This window comes from Molothrus ater, chromosome 1, assembly GCF_012460135.2.
Source record: "Molothrus ater isolate BHLD 08-10-18 breed brown headed cowbird chromosome 1, BPBGC_Mater_1.1, whole genome shotgun sequence".
Lineage (NCBI taxonomy): Eukaryota > Metazoa > Chordata > Aves > Passeriformes > Icteridae > Molothrus > Molothrus ater.
The window spans coordinates 65,851,257-65,872,570 of NC_050478.2; the positions used below are offsets into that span (position 1 = coordinate 65,851,257).

The 21,314-nt window shown below is 39.7% G+C and overlaps 1 protein-coding gene across 1 annotated transcript in view; it reads left to right on the forward strand.

Annotated features, from left to right (window-relative positions):
- ELOVL2 (ELOVL fatty acid elongase 2) overlaps positions 1–21,314 on the forward strand; it is a 51,172-nt gene continuing 29,858 nt past the window's right edge. Inside the window, exon 1 of the mRNA XM_036406431.1 lies at positions 1–89. Coding sequence (XP_036262324.1) covers positions 87–89 — 3 coding nt within the window. The 5' untranslated portion in view covers positions 1–86. The remainder of the gene's footprint in view (positions 90–21,314) is intronic.

The following is a 21,314-nucleotide window of genomic DNA, read 5'->3' on the forward strand; positions in this document are numbered from 1 at the left end:
CGGTGCCTTATAGGGCGGGCGCGGGGGCCGCGCCTGCAGAGCCGCGCCGAGCCCGGCGATACCCTGGACAGCGCCGCGCCGCCACCATGGTGAGTGGGGGGACCCCCTGCGTCCCCTCCCCGCACACGCACATCCCCCGGGCCCCCTGCCCCTCTCCTCCCTGCCCCCCGCTCCACCGGGGCCGGCGGAGAGCCCCCGCTGCCCGCCCGCCCTCCTCCCCCGCCGCTACCCCCGCTCCTACGGGCCGCGTTCGGGGCGTGATTTTTCGGGGGGAAAGGGGGGGCATGGCCTCAGATGCCCCCACGCCAGGCACCCGAGCCGCCGGCGCGGGTCGGGTCGAGCGGCTGAGCTTGGGCATTGTAGGGAAGGAAGGAGGGACAGAGGGACCCTTAGGGAGCGGGGGAGAAGGGGTGGGGGAGAGGGAGCCCTGGGGGCAGCCGCGCAGCACGGGGAGCCCGGCGGCGTGCGGGGACAGGCACGTGGAGCAACGCGGTCCTGGGTGGAGGGAGGGATGGAGAGAGGGAGCGAGAGATGCGCAGCCCCTGGACATCCATCTCCCCGGCTGCCCTGCGCCCTGCCCTGCTCCTAGCAGGTGCATTCTGCTCTACACCGAGGTGCGTTTGAGCGTGTTACATAAACCGATTATTCCCGGTAATTTGTTATCTTAACAGAAGCTCTTGCTTTATCCATGCAATCTGTAGTGGAACGCTTCCTCTTTTTTTTTTTCTTTTTTTTTTCTCCATGTAATGAATGAACAATGGAGTTTTAGATTCTAGTTCAGCATTTAAAAGAGTTAAAGTGGAACAATGAAGTCACCTATTTAGCGAGCAGTGCCGATTCCCCATAGCACATTGTGTCTTTGCAGTCATAGTAACTTTCCCAAAGGGGCTCATCCTGTTTATAAACAGCAATGCATTAAGTGTACTGCCGACCTTACAAAGTAGGACACTAGCAAAGAAGTGTTTTGCAGCCTTAAATTTTGAGGCACATTGGGATGAATAATTTGGCAAAGCTTGTTGTACCAGAAGTTTGAGACATGATTAACTGAGCCTAGTTTTTGTTTTATATGATTTAACAACAAAAATACTTTTCCCCCCCAAAAAAGTCTTTGCATCACATATAGTAAATTCTGCCTTCCTTGAACCAAAATTGGTTTGGACCCTTCCTTCCCCCATAAATCCAGACATGAATAATATCCCAATAGTCATTCTATGAATTAGCTTCAGTCCTCTTTCTAAAAGTCATGTGTACACCTGCTGTCAGTCTGAATCTGTTTCTCCTGTGTATTCTATTTGCCACCAACTCAGCTTTGGGATGATAGATATGAGAAGACCCTATTGAAAAGACCTGAAATGGTGCAGTAGTTTATGCTGCCTGAGCCCCTTTAGAGTGACATAATTGAATTTCTATTTCCTATCAATTTGGAATACAAACACAAAAGCTATGACTAAATTACCACAGCTGCACAAAGACTAAGTGAATACCAGCCATTGATAATGTCTCCCTTGTGGCAGAGGAAGAAGGTTACAAAGATACCTGGTGTTGCAGAAGGTAATGTACATTATTTATCAGTAATTGGTACAGGTAATACCCAGGTGCTCAGGAGTACTGAGGCAGCAGGAAAGAAAGGCAAAATACCCAGAACTAGTTAAAATGTTACATTCTGATTCCTTCCAGGACTGAGATGAAGTCAGTTATACTAGTGCAAATCAAGGAAGCATTAGTTGGTAACATAGGCATTGGCAACCTCATACCAATGGAAATTATAGCTGAGACCTACCCTTAATTCTTTCTGGTTCCTAGAGCTGTTCAATTAACCTTGACATTTTTCTTGAAATGGCTGGAAGCAATAGCCAGAAGTTGCCATTCTGAGCTTCACGTGGGTTTGGATTAGCAAATTTTGCTGCTTCTGTATGTCCAGTAATCTTAGTGTTCAAAAGTTGCTGACATTTCCCAAGCTTTGTTACTCATACATAAAGGCATTCTGAGGAAAGAATTGCCAGTCTGAGAAAGTCCTTGAAGTGGTATAAAGGCTGAAGGTTACTTTCGAAAGAGTGTCTTTGGAATAATAGTTACTGAAACAAATACCTGAGCTATTGATGAAAGCTGTTGCAATGATGCTAATGCAGGGTTAAAAGTTAGAGCACATCGATTTCTAGATGGACCTGGAGCTTGGGGGCAAGGGGTCATGGGGACATCGGAGAATACTGCCAAAGGTATCAGGAGCAAATGTAGGACAAACAGATTTTTGGCCCAGGTGGTGGGAACATTGATTGAGCATTCCCTTCACTTGTATAGAAATTGAGATAAGCAGGCTTATGTTGCTAGTGTCCTTTAAACTCAACTGAGAGTTTTTTCAGCATCCTAGGTGTTCAATAATCACTATTATTTGTAGAAAGTTGAATAAGAAAAATTTTGTTTGTTTGTTTTGAAACTACATTTTGCTGAAGCAGCAAACTACTGCCATCATAAAGCATTAAGTATTTCCTCATCATCCTCACCATAGGAGGGCAACCACAGTGGCTTGGTTCTTCTGTTTATGTAGTTCACTGCAGCTCTCCGTGCTTCAGTAAATCTAGGTCAAATTACACTGGCTCAGGATTTGGCTGCACCCTTGAACTTTAAACCGATTACACATTTTGATTTGTCAGTGTATTTTCCATGGGGTCAAATCCCACTTTCATGGGGTAAGAGGGTGTATAGCATTGCACAGTCATGGCAACTTATGCTTACAAGGAGACTGGGCAGCACTAAGGTAAGCATAAACATGAGGACTGTATTTAGATATTATAGATCCTTTGCAAGTATCTATACCTCTACAAGAATCCCGTGGTAGAAGGAGAGGAGAGACAGAAGCTGGAATATGCTTTTCATTTCCTTCAGAGGCTTTGGTACCCCTGGACCCTGAAGTCAACACAGAAAGACACCTAACTCTTCTAAGCATTCATAAGCATCAGGGCCACCATATCCAGATATGGACCTTGGTATGGGCATACACTGATTGCAGAACATACGCAAAGAGCCTGAGAGAGAGCAGAAATGCCTCTTCTTTGTCGACTGTAGCCAAAATAAACCTGTCTCATTGTCCATTGGTGTTTGTTAGTTTCTCTGAATACTGCATGAGGAGGACTATTGCAAAGACAATGTTCTAGCCCCTGAACAGTGGCACACAAATTGGAAGAGAATGTTTTTCAGCAGACAGAGATCAGCTCAGCACAAATACCTGATGACACAACATCCAGTGCTACAGCACCCACAAGATCTCTCCAGCTCCAGCAGAGTGAAGAGGGAATGGACTGTAGCAGCCCTGCCATCCAGAACCAGAGCAGGAAGGCAGGGGTTTGCCAGCTGACACAGAATTAATAGGCTATGAGAAAACATGCTGAGAAGCTGCATATAGAACAGGAAAGATAGGCTCTACTTGCATAGAAACTCAAGAAGAGACACTGAATCCTTTTGCACATGGTGAAATTGATTAGGTAAAAAACCTTCCAGGAACTGAAGTAAGAGTTCACCAATTCATTTGCATAGTTACAGATACGCACTTACCAAAACCTGCATGTCCTTGGTGTTGATCCCTCTCATCTCTAGGAAGATCCTCTGACTCTTGAAGACTGATCATTGTATCTTCATTACAAGCAGTCTGATCTGTGAAAAAAAGCACAGTCCTCTTGTTCATCAGGAACTTGATTTTACATTCATTTAACTTTATAGCATCTCTTGTTGACTTTATTGAAGAAAAAGGTTAATCATAGGCAAACACTTTAAATTTGAACTTCTGACTCAGTCTAAAGTTGGGAAAAAACCTGCAGTAGTATTTTCTTGAGGTATTAGTAAAGTCCAAAGTAAGGCAAATATAAAGGCCTGTTTTATTCCCTGTTCTAAGCAAAATTCAAGTGTAAATAAATAGAATAAAATCATATTCTTCCTGATGCTTTCATGCCATGCTCTATGGAGTTTTGTTAAACACTGCCTGTAAAACTGATTTAAAAGCTGAGACCTTATTAAGCATCATACAAAGAGTGTCTGAAGTTGATATTCAATGATAAAATAATATGTCACAAGTGCAGTCTGATTTGTAATTAAAGAATGTAACAGAGAAGGGAGGGAAATTATGGGGATGGAATTAAGTGTACAACTGCTTGTTCCAGCCAGAGAGCTGCTGGGATGAGCCTGCCTGGTGAGGCAGTGGTGGAAAGGTACAAGGAGGATTGCCCAGCTGTAACAGAGAAGAAACACCCCGGGACGTGCAGCTCTGTCACATTACAAATGCCACACTTCAAAATTTGAGCACACCAAATTAATCAGCCAATTTGTGAGTGCCTGGCAACAGTGGAGCTTGTAAATCCATTATCTGGATAAACTCTCCACGGCTTCCCTTCTCATATGCTAAATACACGGGCCACACTATCTGAGTGACTGCATCTTTACCCATGGGACTGGTGCACAGCTGACAAGTAGAGAACAATATGAAATGAAGTGAATATTTATTACTTCTGTGGGGCATCTTATCTACCTAACTAACGGCAAAAGCCACTTTAAATTTTTGAGGAATAGGTAAATTCAGTTTTAGGAGTGTAATTAGAATTCTTTACATCTTCAAGAAATTACTGCGTTATATTGGCATTAATACTGAAAGTACTCTGACTTGATGTCAGTCTAATAAGAACAGAGTGATAATTTTAAATACTGAGTTCATCTAGGTAATGACTTTTAAACTGCCCTGAACTTCCTTTTTTTCCACTCAAAACTGACTGTGGTAAAGTGGTCAGCTCCCCATAGTGAAGGAAATCAAGCCCTCTCTAGTAGAAATTTGTATACAAAGATATATAATTAAAGAATAAAAAATCAAGATCATTAAGTTTTCATCATTGGTTGGAGAGATTTTGATTTTTTTTCACGCTAAGGAGGACAGATATGGAAATGAATTAAGAAGTAGTTCATATTCTGTGTCATCATTTGAAAACCAAACACAGCAAGAAATGGAAATTAGAAGTACGGTGACCAAGTTTCAAATAAATGTCCTAAACCCACGTATTAGGAGCCACAACCAAACCATTCTTCCCCTAGTTCTTAAAGAACTTCCTACAGGATGCTAGTCACTAGTCACCATTCATGAAGTTTTTAGCCAGTGAAGACAATGTGGTACAGCAGCCTAACAGAGGCACTGACTTACACACATGATAAAAAGTCTTCAGCTGTTGTTATTTCCTCTAGGTGACAATAACTGGGGCAGTTTACAGACATTTTGTATCATTAGGGCATTACCATGCAGCACAGTCATTAGCATTTTTATTCTGAGGAAAGTGTCGGTCTGGGTGTTTCCATGGTGTAATGGGTTTAAGAGTCTGGGCTTTAAAATTCCAGTTATGTGTGGATTAAACTCTAGGATACCCACTGTTGGGGCTGATGGAGAAAGGGAGCTAATTAGCTTGGGCACCGTCTTATCCTGTGCCAGCAGACAGTGCTCTGTTATTTGGGTTTCATACAATTTTAAGAAAAAGTGTCCTTGGAGTTCATTAGGGTTCATTTAGGGTTTTAAAAGAGGTAAATTTAGAATTGTTTTGGAGAAGGAGACATAAGAGGACTTCCATACCCTCTGTTTTCTTCTTTATTAAGCTTGAAAATCAATTGTCATTTCCCTTCCTCTCCTTGTGCCGTCTTCTTTAAACATGACTGAAGTCCAAATAATGAATTAGCATTTGAAATACAAGGTTTTGCCTTCCAGGATTTAAGGGAGAAATGCAAGGAAGAAAAAAAAGTTAAGGACCAGTTTATAGAAGAAGATATTTCCTTCTTTAATTGTTGTTTTGTGTTCTCAAGTGACACTTTGGAAAGTAAGCATCAGCTTCTGTTTCCTTATTTCCTTATATTACACTTGCATTTTCACATCCAACTAGAAGTAAAACAAGACTGTTTCTTGCATTTTTCTGTAAGCATGGATAAAACTGTTCCAAAAAGCAAAGTGCCTTCAAATTGGCAAGGAATAAATGGTTGGCAAACTTTTTGAGAGTGATTTCCTTGTCAGGGAATTGGCACATCTCTTGGTAAGGCAGTTCTGAATATTACTGTCCACACCTGCTTTCTCTCCCATTGCTGGCTGCAGCCAGCCAAGTTACTTTTGCTGGAGTTTAAAAGATTAACTGTGAGGTTGTGCAAGTTCTGATCTGATAGGAGTTGGTATTTGTGCCAGAACCATGTTTTACTGTGCACAAGGTGTAATTTTTTTCAGAGTTTGTCAGTAGTCCATGCACTTCCAGGGGTAAAAATCATTGTCTTTTTATGTTTTTATATTTATATACTTGTCAATTTATTATTTAAATATCTTTATATATCAAGTAATTTACACAATTTGCCTTGTGACTGGCTACTCAAAATTATCCTCCTCCCCAAATTCAGATGCTCGTGTGATATGAAAAATATCCCATGCAATGGGATATTTTCTAGAACCAGCTGCATCTGTCCTCTCAGCTATTAGTATTCTGCGTCATCCTAGGGTAGCATTTCAGTGTTGCTTTGCTGTTACACCAGACTGTACTGTGGATTTAAATCTTAAAATCAGCCCTTCTTACCTAGGAGAACCCACTTACCTTGACTTGACTTCTTTCCAAGGCATATCTTTTAATACTGACAGAAAAGTATGCATGAAGCCACACAAAAACTCCATATTTTCAAGTTAATGGAGGAAAAAGAAAAATCAAAGACTTGGAAAACAAGTGTATCAGAAACCAGTTCAGATTAGCAAAGTCTTTATAGGTGCCTTTCTTCTTCCCACTTCGTGCTGCTACTGAAAGCAGAAATGAGAGATGTCTTCCAGCCAGCAGTGATCATCACTCTCCAAGTAGTAGACAGCCTATTTTTGTGAGTTACCTAAGAAATCCAAATCTTCTCCCACAAATTAGGTACATCCACTGAAAAAATCTGGATACATCCACAAAAGAATCTGGATTCACTCTTAAAAGCAACATTGGAAATTTTTCCTGTTGAAATACTGGAGCTATTGGCTTTATCTGGCAGCTTGATGATTAAGAACCATGAGAAAGGACTGCTCATTCAGTCCTTCCCCAGAACCAGAAAAATGAAGTACATCACATCTCTAGTTTTACAGCATTCTTTTCAATTTCCAGGGCTCTTTTTTCGGGCAGAAATTTAGTTACGTATTCTCTCTAAGATTTTTTTTTTTTGATATGTGGCAAAAGCATCACAGGATCTTCAAGCTCTCCTTTGAAAGCTGAGATACAGCTTGTGATTTCTTGATGCTGAAACACATTTGAAACTTGTCTTTAAAACTGGCAATTTTTGCAAGGCAACAGAAGAGGTAGCATTTAGCTTTATTGTTCAGCAAAATAGAAATACCTCTCCATTTCAGTGAAAACTGAAATGAAAACCCTTTGGGTTCAATGCAGTTATTTCTTCCTTACTGCTGTAGACTTTGTAAGCCTGCATTTTAATAGTATCTGCAAAAACCCTTCAAAGATAAAAGGCTAGATAAGAGTTCTTTTGATTACAATAACTTAAAGAAAAACTAAAAAATATCTCTCATAACCTACCTGGAGAAAGAGAACCAATTTTTTTTCCCATTTTACATTTACTAAATTAGGAGCATCATTTTATTTCAAATCTGGTATAACTAAAATGTCCCTTACGGACTACATTTAATAGAATTTTTTTTTCACAAAATATTTTCTTTTTCATCAATCACGAAATAATTTTCTTCTGTTTGCCAGACGCCTTTGGGAGATGGCAGAATTCAGATCAGAAAGTGTTTTGATGGAAAGGTACAAAGTTGAAAGCCAAGACAGAGAGCAGTGTCAGTAAGACAGGTGTAGAAGAGAAAAAAGACAGCACTATCCCATTTTTCCCCCAGATGTCTTTTCCTGAGTTTAAAGGAGTGTGAGTATTTCAATATTCTGGCTTGTTAAACATCAGGTCTTGCTGAAGCTTGACATGCATACAGCAAGCACTTAGTAAACCTAACAGGTCCTGAGCACTCAATAGGATAATAGGAATAGGAACATCCTGATCAGCTGAAAATGAGAAACCCATGCTAGTCCCCTGGTCTTCAGGAAATTTGGGGTTTCACTTGTTCTTGCTTCTTTTACAAAGGTGTCCCCCCACTGTTCCACCTCTAAAATGAACAGCACTGATAAGACACTGGAGTAAGTGTAATTCTCAGAGGCTTTCCTTGGAGGCAATAAGGTGGTTGTTTCAGCAAAGAGGATGCAATATTATTCAAATAATGAGTCAGTGTAAATTAAGAACACTGAACTCAATAACAAAGTAGAAAGCAACATGAGATTATTAAATACCTGTGAAACTTCATTATCCATCCAGCATTAGATGAGGTTTGAGAATTTGTTACCTGAAATGATCATGCACTTGACTCTATAAGCCAGTTTAGGATATATTTTGATCAATATACAGCTGATCAACTCCACAGGTTAATACTGCAGGTAGCTGAATTTAAATTAGGAGAGAGACATATGCACAGTCAGAATGAAGGAAGCTTTCGATTTCAATTGGAACCCTCAAATGTTTATACCTAGCTGGGAAAAGTACAAGAGGACATCTTCAGACATCACCTCCTGCTTTCTTTCTTATAGCCTTCATAAAAGAAATAATTCTAAGTAGGTGGATTTTCTTTAAAATCAGTGATACTTGGAATTCTTTTATTTTACCTGCTTACCTAACTCTCACAACTGTCACACATTTACTCCCTCACCACATTTATAGATTGCACCAACTTAAACAGAGGTATATATTTCTTGCTATAGTTGGTTTCCCATGGGAAAGCTTCTTAGCATTGCTTTTTTGTCTAAAACATCTTAGTACTGTATGATATTAAATAACTAGATTTACCATTATTACTTTTGCCACTCTTTCAGACAATGCATTTCACCAGCAAACAATTTTTCTATGTCTGCTAGTTGTTTTTTCTCCCTTAGTTGGTGTTTTTTGGAGGTTTTTTTGAGTACAGAAGGTTCTCATTTTATCTTTATTATCTTATCTGTTTATTTAGTTTTTAAGGTTATCTGTACTGAAACAAATCAGCTACAAGCGCCATCAGTGCTGTTTCTAACTTCTGCAGAACAAACTTATTTATTGCGTTTACTTGTAAGAAATTGTCATCTCTTCAAATAGTTATTCCTAACAGCACACACATGATGCAAATTAAGAAGTGATGCTTATCCTTCTTGGAAACCTAAGCTGGTAAGGATATTCATTTTCTGGAAAGCGGTACTTGATCAGTGCATGTGATGTATATCAGGTCTCAGATACTTCAAGCTGACCTTGCCAGCAACTCTAGTTTTTCTCCCAGCTGCTATCTGTCCACTTTGGAGCAGCATTGAACCTCATTGATGCTTAACTATCAAGGGAACCAAAATTTTTCCAAATGATGTCTGTCTTTATAATAGCTGTTTCTTCTGAGAAGCAATTCATTCAGTCTGGATGGGTGTGACAGCCACAGCGGTGCAGGGCTCTCATGGAGCTGTTATGGCACATGGAAATTCCCAACTTCAATGGTGCTTGACTTTCCAGGTCAGCTTAGGCTGATCCTATCAGATGATCTTCCTGAATGCTGAAGAAAGCTAGCTGTGTGAAAAGCCTCCACCAAGAAAGCTGATCTTTTAATACTGGACATAATTACAAAGGCACAAGATGTATTGCAAAACCAGCAATACCCACTGAAGTACTGCATGTTTGCTAGTCATGTTTGCTTTACATATTATTAGATATTGTGACATGCTTACTCTTCAGAATTTTTCGGGTTTTACTTTTCTTCTTTCAGTCAGCAGTTACTCGTAAATGGTATCTACCATCAAATGATAAATTAGGAGATAAATGTCTATTACAACTCACAAGCTTGAAATCTGCTTGATTTAAAATCTAAGGTACAGATTTTAGAAGTAGGTATTTTTACTGAAAACTTCATGCTTCTTTCCCAGAACAATTTACACTCCAAATTGAAAAGCTTCCTGTACTGAGTTTTGTGTCCACGTTTGTCACACAGCAGTTAGACAGTTTTGTACATGGGTAGTGACCTCGAAGTGAAATTGAAAGGCTTTGCATGTGTTGGAAGATTAAGGCTGAAACCTTAGAAGCTGGGATGTGAACTCTCTAATCCTCAGCAGCATGCTACAAACACCTCCCCCTCCTTCAAATTCTTTTCTTTCACCTTTTCCAACTTACATCCCTAAAATAGCTCAGGAAAGGTTCTATCCATTTGGGCAAAAACTATCCAAAGAAATGGCACAGCAAATGGCTGCACACCAAGGAAAAACATTTCTCTAGTGGGCAAAAGAACACACCCAGATCTCCTTCACCCAAGCTGTAAGAACAAGAGGAGCTAAGTGCTGTTACTTTTAAGGATGTGGCTAAAGCAGGATACAACCTGACCTATGTTACCAGTCCCTGCATGGGACAGATAGAAAGCATGCACACACATACCTCAGACTTCCTTACCTTGCCAGAGTCCTGCATTCCCTGTTTTTGAAGAGAAATTAAGATACAACTAAGATACAAATTAAGATACAAGCACTGCACTGCTGGCAGTGGGTCCAGTGAGTCTGGCCAAGGAGACTGCTACATCCCTGTGGAACTCTGCTGGTCCCTGCAGCAGCCAGCATGGCATTTACCCATAATGTGTTGGGTTATAATTGTGCTATGGACATGCTCCCTCATAAATCTCCTGCTTCTTCCAGGGGCAACGGGATGGGAATTTGTCCTGGTTTAATGTCCTTGTATAATTCAACAACTTGAGCAGGTTAGACAGAGTATGTATCAGGGTAGGTTTTGCCTTTGGGCAGGTACTTAGCCCAGTTTGACTAAGTGTTTATAGGTGCAATTTTCCACAAAGGAAAAACAGCTGGGCAGAATTAATCTTACTAGACTTAATGTATAAATAAGACACTCCGTAGAGGGTTTGGCGGGAAAAAAAGCAAACTTCTAATAATAAGCCTTATTATAGATGTGCTTTTGTGGGTTTTAATCCCACTTTGTTCCTTTCTTAGCTTTCTGAATTTACAGAGGTCAGTAAAAATCTTCATTTAGAGGTATTGGTTTTAAATATAATTCTGGTTTTACTCTTACTGTGAAAAGCTTGAAAGTATGACTTTAGATTGTGTAGATTTATGGAAACAAGAACTTGGTGGCTTAGTTCAGTAAAAATGCAGGGCAGAAGGGGTTTGATTTGGGGGATCTATAGTAAAGAAGTCACTGCAAAAGCTAGCCAAAGATCTGAACACCTCTCTGCTCCTGTTCCATGTGTGCCAGCTCCCAGGCACACAGCACCATTCCTTTGCTGCAGGTCGCTGTCCTGCACAGCTCACCTGAACTTGGTACAGTGTCTTTTAAGAGCTCCAGTTTGGATAGTTTCAATTAACCAATCCCTTTATCTGAAATAGGTAAGAGCTGTAGAGCAGCAAAACCAAAAACCAGCACTGCCAACAGCCCTGCAGTGCCATTCCCAGCCCAGGAGAAGTACAGCTGAGAAGCCAGGGCTTGGCAGTCCAACTCTCCAGCCAGCACAGTGGCTTTCATGGTAAAAAACTCAGGCAAAACTTAAAATGCCACAGATGTTTAGCTCTGATTTAGTTGTTCTGTATGTTTATAAGGAGTTCAGGGCTGTTAAATAATTGCTTCAACTTGAGACTGTTTCATCTATGAGGATGAAAGTATTTTGAGGACCATTATTTGCTACTAAAAAAATAAGGTATCCTATGTTACAATTTTCTGTTTATGCATGGAACCTTCAATATTTAAAACAGGCTTCTGTACGCAGTCCCTAGCTATTGCAACTTTAAAGTACTTCAGGAGTATGAAATTAATACTACTGAATTTCACAAATTCATAAGATATTGCCTACATGTACTGTAGATGATTAAGTAATGCAAACGAAATCTGATGCATTTCATTCATTTTCTTACATACAGTACTTGTAGCATTTTATATGTTAGAAGTGCCTTCTAATTCATACATCCTGACAATGAGACTTTGTAACTGGTTTGAAACAAGTGTTAATTATGTAGGGAGCTGTCAGTTTTTCCAGCATCTCTTACAGTTTTCCTTTGTTTTTACATGCTTCAGAGGCTGTATTCAATCTTCTACCACTCTTGTCCTTGGCAAAAGTGTGTCTGTAAAGGGAATTAAGACTGCAGGAAAAAGTCTGAATTAAGCAATTATTTAGTTAATTTGAGTTCTTAACTTACAGTTTTCTGAAGGGCTGCTGACAATTGCCTGTCAAAGATTACAATATGTAAAAAAGCACCCTAACACTTTATTTAATTTTTATATGTTTACATTTTGGTACTTTAATTTAATTTCTTGTCTTTCAAAGAGAAAAATACACAGTCCTACTTTTAAGTGTGCCCAGAGGAACTAGAAATGCTACCCACACAGATTTTCAAATACTCCTGCCTTGTCTCCTCTGCCAGCAGCCGAGGACCCCCCAGCACTGGTATGAGCTGATTAAGAAACTCAGGCAAAACTGTTCACTGGGGGAAAGCCCCAGCCAGGGAACACATTTTATAAAATCCTTTTTGATCCCCCTGCCTCTATCAGGAGGGGCAGGCAGTCCCTTGCACATTAATCCCTGCCGTGGGGACACAGTGGCAGACATCTGGGACGGCAACCAAGAAATCTACTTCTTTGGCATAGAGTGCCCTTTGTCCTCCTGCACTGCCAGGATTGTGGGAAAATCAGAGCTCTTGCTTTTGTATTTTTTTGGGGGAGTTTTGTTTTAGTTTGGGTTTTTTTAAGGTTCTTTGTCCATCAAGCCATGAGATCATGTGCAGAGGCTGAGGATCTATTCATCTTAGATCGTGAAGTTTGTTGCTGTAGAAAATGAAGAGATTTTCACAGTACTAAAAAGGACATGTTGTCAGCTTGTCCCTGTTTCTTTCTCCAGAAAAATGATCAATTGTGTATGCAAAACACAAAATAAAGTCCTGCATATATTATACTAACTTATGGAATCAGCTTCTCAGCAGCAACAAAATTTGTCTGCAAATAGTGAGGAAAACAAACTTATCATGATATGGCATACTGAGAAAACGGAGCTGCCATATAAACTTGTTGCTGTAATTCTCCTCTACCATTTCATTTGCTCCCTGTGCCCTTTTGGTTTAGTTATTGTATGGGTCTAAATGTAGGATGCAAAATCTTTGTTGCAAAAACAGTGTAGTAGCACATGTGGCAAATTTTGGGCAAACACTTTACACCCAGTATATATTTCGGGAATATTCTGTTCCAAAGCTAAATAATCTGGTAAATCCAAAGCCTTAAAAGGGTGATTGTCTCCTTTGTTTTGGTAGAGTTATTTTCCTGTGCTTCTCAAAGTGCAGCTGGCTGTCTTGCTCTTATATGAGGTGAAATTGTACACTGGTTCTTCAGACACAGTTTGGTTGGGCATCCTTTATCAAGCCTAGTTGTTTGGAAGCAGGTAAGTTAAGCTGTGCAGGCCTTCATATTGCTGATGTAAAATTAATTCTGACACTGATCTGTCTTCCCAACGCCTTGTAAAGTCAACAAGAGCTGAACAAACAATTAAGAAAGCAACCAAAACAAAATTAACTTCTCTCTAAAAAAACTCATTGGGGTTTTTTGTTTGTAACTTTAAGACCTGCCTGTTCCAAAGGAAACTTTCTGTTATTCAAGCCAGAGCCCATTCCCAAGGATTGTTGCTTTGCTTGAGAAAGTGATGTATTCACTCAGGCTGTTAGAAGGAGGCAGAATTTTTATCTACTGCTTCATTTTTAACTGATTTCCTTTTTGTTTATTCCCTCACCATCATACATTCTTGTCACATCATCACTGTCAGGAATTATGCTCCAACTCAGGTCATTCTGTCGTTTTAAATCTGATTGTTAGGGCAAAGGAAAATGAGGTCAATAATTGCTACCATTTTCTTGGGAACTGCCAGGCTGCATCTGAGGTCTCCCTAGAGAAATCTTCTTTAATTACAAGTTAAGCTGATGTTCCCCTGTGTAGCAGGTAGAATTGAGCAGGATTACTTTTAAAAGGATTGCACTGATCTGCTTTGGTGACAGTTTCATTTTGAAATTCTGATAACAAGCAAGAGGATGGATTATAAAGATACAGTTCTTGGGAGTGTACATGACTGACAGATGCTGCAAATTGGGCCACAGCAGCAACTCTTCCTTTTTACTCTTCTTTTAAGGCCATATGAGTTCTATTTTAAGAGCTGAAATTGACTTGCATTATTTTAGTGATTACTTAGCATATTCACAAAGAACAGAGCAAAAAAAGTTTGGGAATTGTAGAAGGGAAATCATGCAAGCAGTCATTCAAGAAAGGGGATTTGTCACTTGGAAACATTGTGACCCTCAGCCTTTGATAAGACTGAGAAATTAAAAATGTGTAAAGGGTGGAATGCTTTCAAGCACTTCAATTATGAAAGGGTTTTGTAAAGTCAAGTAAATATTCATGGGTTCTTAAATCACTTTTCTTCTAACCCATACAATTGTAGTGCAGAAACCTTCCAAATGCTTTTTCCTTGTACTTTAAAAAAAAAACCAAACAAACCTTGAACAGCTGATTAAATTTGCAAAAGCAATTTATCTCACAATAACTGATCTGACAGTAGTGTGACTGGTAAAACAAACAAGTCTTGCCTCATTTTATGTGAGCAGTTAATATTTTCTATGACTCCTAGCAGGTTGCATAGTCCAGAAACAAGACTGATGTCTGAAATAACTCACATAATTACAGTGTTTTCACTAAAATTCTTCTGCCTCTTAAGTGCTTTCTCACCTATGGTATTGATGGTGTTTTAAGCTGATTTGAATTCTGATGGAAACCATAAAGCAGCTATTCCTCCATCTTTATTCCCATGTGTAGGATGAGCGGGTGCAGCACTGAGCAGGACTGCAAAACCAAGAGAAAAGAGACCTCTTATTAAACAAAATTTAAAATCCCAAAGCAGAAGGGAGCTAAATATTAGTACCCTTTCATCAGAAGTGAAGTATGTTGGCTCTCCAGCTGAAAACAGCTGAAACTCATTTCCAATGTGAGTCACCAACCATCAACCCACAACCGATCAGGCTTGAGAGAAAACTGTTCCTCCAGCATCTCCTGGTTGTAAAGACCTGTCACACAGAACTGAGGTGCTTGCAAAGTGCCTGCTTTTGGCAGCAATCCCCAAAGCCAGGCAATCAGTTTTTAGGAGTTTTACACCAAGTAAAGTGTTGCACAACTCACTTCTCAAACGTAACTGCACTAAAGCAGTACATGCTGGGCTTTGGGCTTTCATCATGCATTATTATAAATTTGTCAGTATGAGGCAGAACTTGCCTTTCTGCTTCAGTACAGCTAAAATCTGGCATTTTCAAAGAGCCATAAGAGGTCTCTTTGTGATACCTCAGTATCATGAGTTAAAACCCAGACTTTTGGAGGAACAAGGGAAAAATAGGAAGCAGGGTATTTTTTGTTAGCTAGGAAGAGAGAATGAAAACACAAATGCAAAGCTTTTACAGTTTGATCTCCATTTTGTATCACAACTTTATAGAAAGGTGAATGTTAGATCCAGAAGTAAATACAATTTTACTTCTTTCCTTGCATTGCGTTATTATCCATTGTGTTTTCCCTTATGTGTGAGATAATTTTACCAATCTCTAAGCTGTTGTTTCAGACAAGCAGCAGCAGGAAGGGTTGTCTATAGATTCACACCTGTAAAAAAACGAGAAAAAATTCAGCAGTGAAGGTGGCTATTGCAGCTGTAGATGAGAGGGATTACAGCTGGTGTGGGGCACTGTGGTTACAGCCATGAGCAAGATGGGGTGCAGGCATGTTTTGGGAAAGAACAAGTATAGCAGGTCTCCTTGGGTCACTCTGCTTGATGTTTTGGGGGCAATGAGCAAGCTCAAAGGGATCTCCTTCATCAGAGTGAGGAACACTTGTACCCACGACTTGTACTCACAGGTGCCACGTGGCAGCAAGGCAAAGGCTCTGCCTTTAGTAGGCCACTGTTTCTCTTAAAGCTCTCTGAGAATAATACTCAGAGAGCCTAAGATGCCTAAGGATGGGTTTTAAATGGAGCCCTGTGCTCTGACTCATGTGGAGGCCACTCACGCTCCACAGAGGAAAGTGTGGCAGTTTCTCAACCTTCAAGCTGCAAAGTCATCTGCTTCCCTTTCACCAGAAGGAAAGATAACACAGCAGCAGATACTGAAGGATGGCGTTGGCTTTCTGCCACCAGCTGCTTTAGCAGAAAATGGGAATTAAGTCAGGGGAGGTCTGTGCCAAGTCCCTTCTGGCCTTGCTCTTTCCTGTGGTAGTTTCTATCTGCCTGTGGGAGCTGTTGGTTTGACTCTGCTGCTTCTCCACTGTGGGCAATGGCAGGGGATGTTTGCTGGCTCCACTGTTCCTATTTCTAATGTTCTGGTCTGGTTTGGGTGTGGAAACACACACAAAAAGTACCATTGGCACAAATGGAACTGCATAAAGGTGACATTATTCACCAGAGACATGGAATCTGCATGGAAACTTGGTTTAGGTGTATGTTTGTCAAAGGATCCATTTCTAACTCCCCAAAGTGCAGAGGAACATTATCAAGAGGAAGGATTTCTTCTTTGAGCAACCTGGTCTGGTGGAAGGTCCATGCACATGGTAGGTGGGTTGGAACTAATGATTTTTAAGGTCAAACTACTCTTCTACCTAACTTGAACTCATGTCTGACATCTTTTTATGACTTTCTTATCTGCTTGAGCTGGCAAATCCCCTTGATTTTTTGAGGGTAGTCAGCTATTACCACCATCAAAGAAAAGGGAAAAATTGCAACTGAAATAATTCATCTCAGCATCGGGATTGTAGTCCCTGCTGTGACACATACTTATGTTTTCCATAGGGAGACAAGAGCTGTACTTGCAGAAAGATAAATTCCAGAGTTAACTGCTAGTCTGAGGCTCAGGGCAGATTTAGAATGCAAGCTGAAGGTCCACTGGAAGATTAAACAGAGAGCAGGTGTGAACACTTGTATCACAGGCACACCTGGCATGCTGGCTGCTGCCTGTATCCAGGTATTGCTTCCTTATCTTGGCTGTGTTTGCAAGGGGAAATACTTGTGTAGGTGAAAGATCAGTTTGAGTAGAGAGAACACAGAAGTAAAATTGAAGATGAGATTAAATTCAGTTTGCCAGTGTAAAGAGCATCTTTCAGCATGCTCCTGGTAATTTAGGCAGTCAAATACTCTGCTTCAGGTTTGGTGCAAATACTACTGGCAGCCTCCTGCTTCCCTTCAGGCACTGCTAAGCCCTGAAGCAAAACTTCTCTGGGCAGCAATAAATTAAGAGAATCTGAAGTCAAGCCACCTAGACAGCTTAAATGCCAGATAAAATCTCTGGCTACATTTAGCTGTGTCTTTCCATGGTTACCAAACTTCACATCCGTTCATTTTTTATATCAGAAATGGCTAGCCAGTCTTCTTGTTGAGGAACCCACTGAAAATTGCATTTTCTTCCAGGCAGTGTAACCTGAGCAGCTACTCAGGAAAAACCTGCAAGCCTGCCTTCCCTTTTCAGCTACCTTCCCCTTACCTTTACATCCTCAGTAACACCATCATCAACTCAGCTCTCTCTTCAGTGACTAAATCAGCACAAGAGAAGGTGTTCAGCACTTCTGGCTGTAATCCCTGTTCCAACAGCTGTTCTCAATTCCTTCCAGAGAAAACCAACCTATTTGATGAATCAGTTCCCGCACCAATTTGCTTTGTCAGATAACAGGCAGGCCTGCAAGCTCCCAGCCTCACCTAGGCTGCCAACCTGCAGTCAGTCATTTCCAAATACATGCAAAAAATAACCCTCAACTGCAAAAATCTGTCACAAAAAGTGCTGAATTTGGTAATACCAACTGGGAAAATATCCAGACATTTGCACATATGCATGCAAGCTTTATCAGTGGAATGAATCATATATTGCATAGTATGAAAAATTAATAGGAGTAAAATATGATCTGGTTGAAAGACACTGAAAATCAAATAAAATTTTTCAGACCAGACATGGTTCTCACTAAGACCTTTTAGAAATATTGTATTTTTCTCAAACATAGTGCTATTCTATGCTACCTTCAAAGATGCTCTTGAAGTTTTTAAAAATAATTTACTGATCACAGTAACAACATCTTTCTTTCTTGGAGTGCTTACAGTTTAATGTGAAAGCCTTTAGAAGAAAGAGGAAGAGAAACATACAAAGACTATTCATTTTTTATTTTTCTCTGCTAAAGCTGGAATGGCATTCCTTTATTTTTTTTCCACCATACCATATTTTTCAGAGATTTTTGCATTATATTAAAACATATTACACAGCCTGCATTTCCAAAACAAAGATACAGCTCTCTCTTTTCTTGGAATTCTAAAAGAATGACTATATATTTAGATGGAGTAGTTCACACATAGCTCTTTTCTTAGCCATTCTTGGCTATTTTCTGTAAAGTAGGAGCATTACCAAATGTTGTCCACATATTATATGGGCATCTTTCCAGACCCAGACCTCCAGCAGGACTTCCCTCTCTTCCCTTGACTTCAGTCACTTCTGTCACACTAAATTACATGCCTTTGAAGGAGAGGTGGAAGGATTCAGGCAGTGAGATTGCTACAGCAGCAAAAACCTTTCCCATGGATCCATCTCATGTTGGCAAAAGAGCCCTTTAGTCAGCCCAGGTTACCACAGAGGGCTGTGCAGCTCCTAGGAGCTCTGGCAACACCACTCTGCTGGGTAAGGCTTTTATGGCTCAGCCCCTAATCCTGGTCAGCCACCCGAGGGGAGAGAATGTCCCAGAATGTGGGACACAGAAATCACCATGTCAAGTAAGGACTCCAGTTTCTGTCTCTTCAAATGATTAGTCTAAAGTGCTAATAAAGAAGATCTAAGATAATGTCTCTTCTAGCTATTTTTTCCCTCCTTCCCAGTATCCATGGGACATAGCAGCAGCCTCATGCCCCATCTAGTTGGGTTTCTCTCACGAGCTCACTCCATCTTGTTCCTACTCTCAGTGAGATTATCTAGCAGTGAGATCAATATATTAAGCATAAATTACACAAAGCAGCTGTTTATTGCCAGCTCCTGGATGTCCTGCCTCCCAATTTCATTAAATATCTCTGGTCTTATAAGACACAATTCATAGAAACATCTGCCTCACCTTTCTGCCTTCAGCTTCAACTTTCTCTGCAGTTCTCATATAAATCCCTAAATAAGTTTGGGATTTTTTAATTAAAAATTATATGTATCTGTTACCCCTATAGATATAACACACAAATCATAGAGGGTAAAGATGACAAAATCCTGGAAGGTTGTCTGAAGCAATGGAGAATTGTCCATCATTGTACATCTTTGTTCAAGGGTAATTTTAATTGCTTCAAGCAATAAAAAGCTAAACAATTTAATCTATAAGCAGTTTTGAGTTGGACTCAACTTTGCTTAATTTCATCCACTATTTCAGCCATTCTAGAGCCAACACCACCATTTGCAAAATCTTCTTTAATATTTGTATATTTAAATATATGCATGGTGGCATCTAAACATGCTGCTAAATTTGGATTCATTCCAGTATTTCGCAGACATGACCATGTACAGAGCAGAACTCTTCAGGGAATCAAAGAAAAATTGCCATTTAAATAATAAAATAAATAATGTATGTATTTTCAATCAGGGTACTTTAAAATATCACTGTTACTTACAGGAACTGTATCAGAAAGCAGAGGCTGGCACCCATTTCCACTTTTTCTTTGAAGTCTGAAATGAGATCTTGTTTTGTACAGAGTATTCTAATTTCTATGTAGCTGTGTAAGAAGAAGCAAATAATTATCTCTGATTTTTGAGGCAGTGAATGACAGTCAAGGCTTTTGAATTAAAAAAAAAAACCAAATCAACAGTAATACAAAAGGTATCCAGATAGCATAAGTAAGATTGAATGTAGTTTATTCATCTGTAAGAAGTTTATTTCAGAGAGTTTTTTCGTGTTTCTATTGGATCCAAGTAGTTTGGTTATAAAACTATAGAAAGAGCCAGCCTAAATCACTTGAGGCAGTGTTTTCACTGATCAATAAACAATGCCTAATGGCAAATCATTGGTATTTTGAGAAATCAAAGTTATTTTTATATCTGTACTGTTTAGATAGCATTTACCTAATTTTTACATAGCTTATACTACTTTTGCTAAAACTACTAGAAAACCAGTAGATATTGGTCTCTCAATATGTCTTACAAAGATATATAAATATATAACAAGAAGTGATATATTTTTTACATACCCAATGACTTTGAAATTGTGTTTTAGGTGCAATGGCATGAAAACTAATTCACTTATGTGCACCGTGCTACCTATTCACTTACCTACATTTCTGTGCAAAAGTACTGAAATATCTCATTAGAGAGATCTCTGTTGCTTTATCATCATTGACTTTATACTCTCTCCAGATCTTTCCATTTGGGTGATTTCATTTGCTCAGATAACCTACTGTCTTTTTAATAGGTTTAGGTAATAGATCTTCAGCAAATCTGTCCAAAATCCTACCAAGGAATATACATTGCTAATACCCAGAGCAATGTCCTGTACAAAAAAAGAAACAACATGAAAAACATGTTGATCTTTGGCCTTGTAACCCAAATACCTCTGTTGATAAAGGCTATTACTGTGATTTGCCAGGGAGAAGTGAGTTGTCTGAGCACATGGATTTTTAGTTTTATTATCTTTTCTTTAGAAATGTGACAGATCATGTTGAGCAAGACATTTGCATCTAATCTGCCCAGAGGTACTATTAAGGACATGTTCTAAAACCCAGAAACACAGCATAGTCTCTTGTAGCAGCATTACAGGAAGGTGTCAAGACTAGTCACATAAAATTACCTCCCTTTTTTAAGAATTTCTTTTCCCAAACTATTACTACTCATTTTAGGTATATAAACAAATATAATTTCTATAACAAGCTTATAAATCTGTATCTTGTAAATTTCTATTTTTCTTCCTGTAAACTAAAATAAGCTGTTCAATGTTGGAAGAGAGGCAAAGGCTGAAATATTCTTTGTAAGAAGAATATTTGTTTCTCTGCTGCACCTCCTAGAAAAAGTTCTACTCTCAAATTACCAATGAAGGCAAACCAGGCACCGAATTTTTGTAGTGCTAATTAAGATAGATGGGAACAAGTTTGTCAGCTGGTATAAGTTCTCACTGTGTCATTTACGCACACTCATGAGGAGGTAGATTTAATTTCAGGCTGGCTCATCTACTCAGCATGCTGTCTACTCATCCTAACCAGGTGTAAGAGGTTGCAGGTTGGATCAGTGAAGACAGTGACCTGTGTT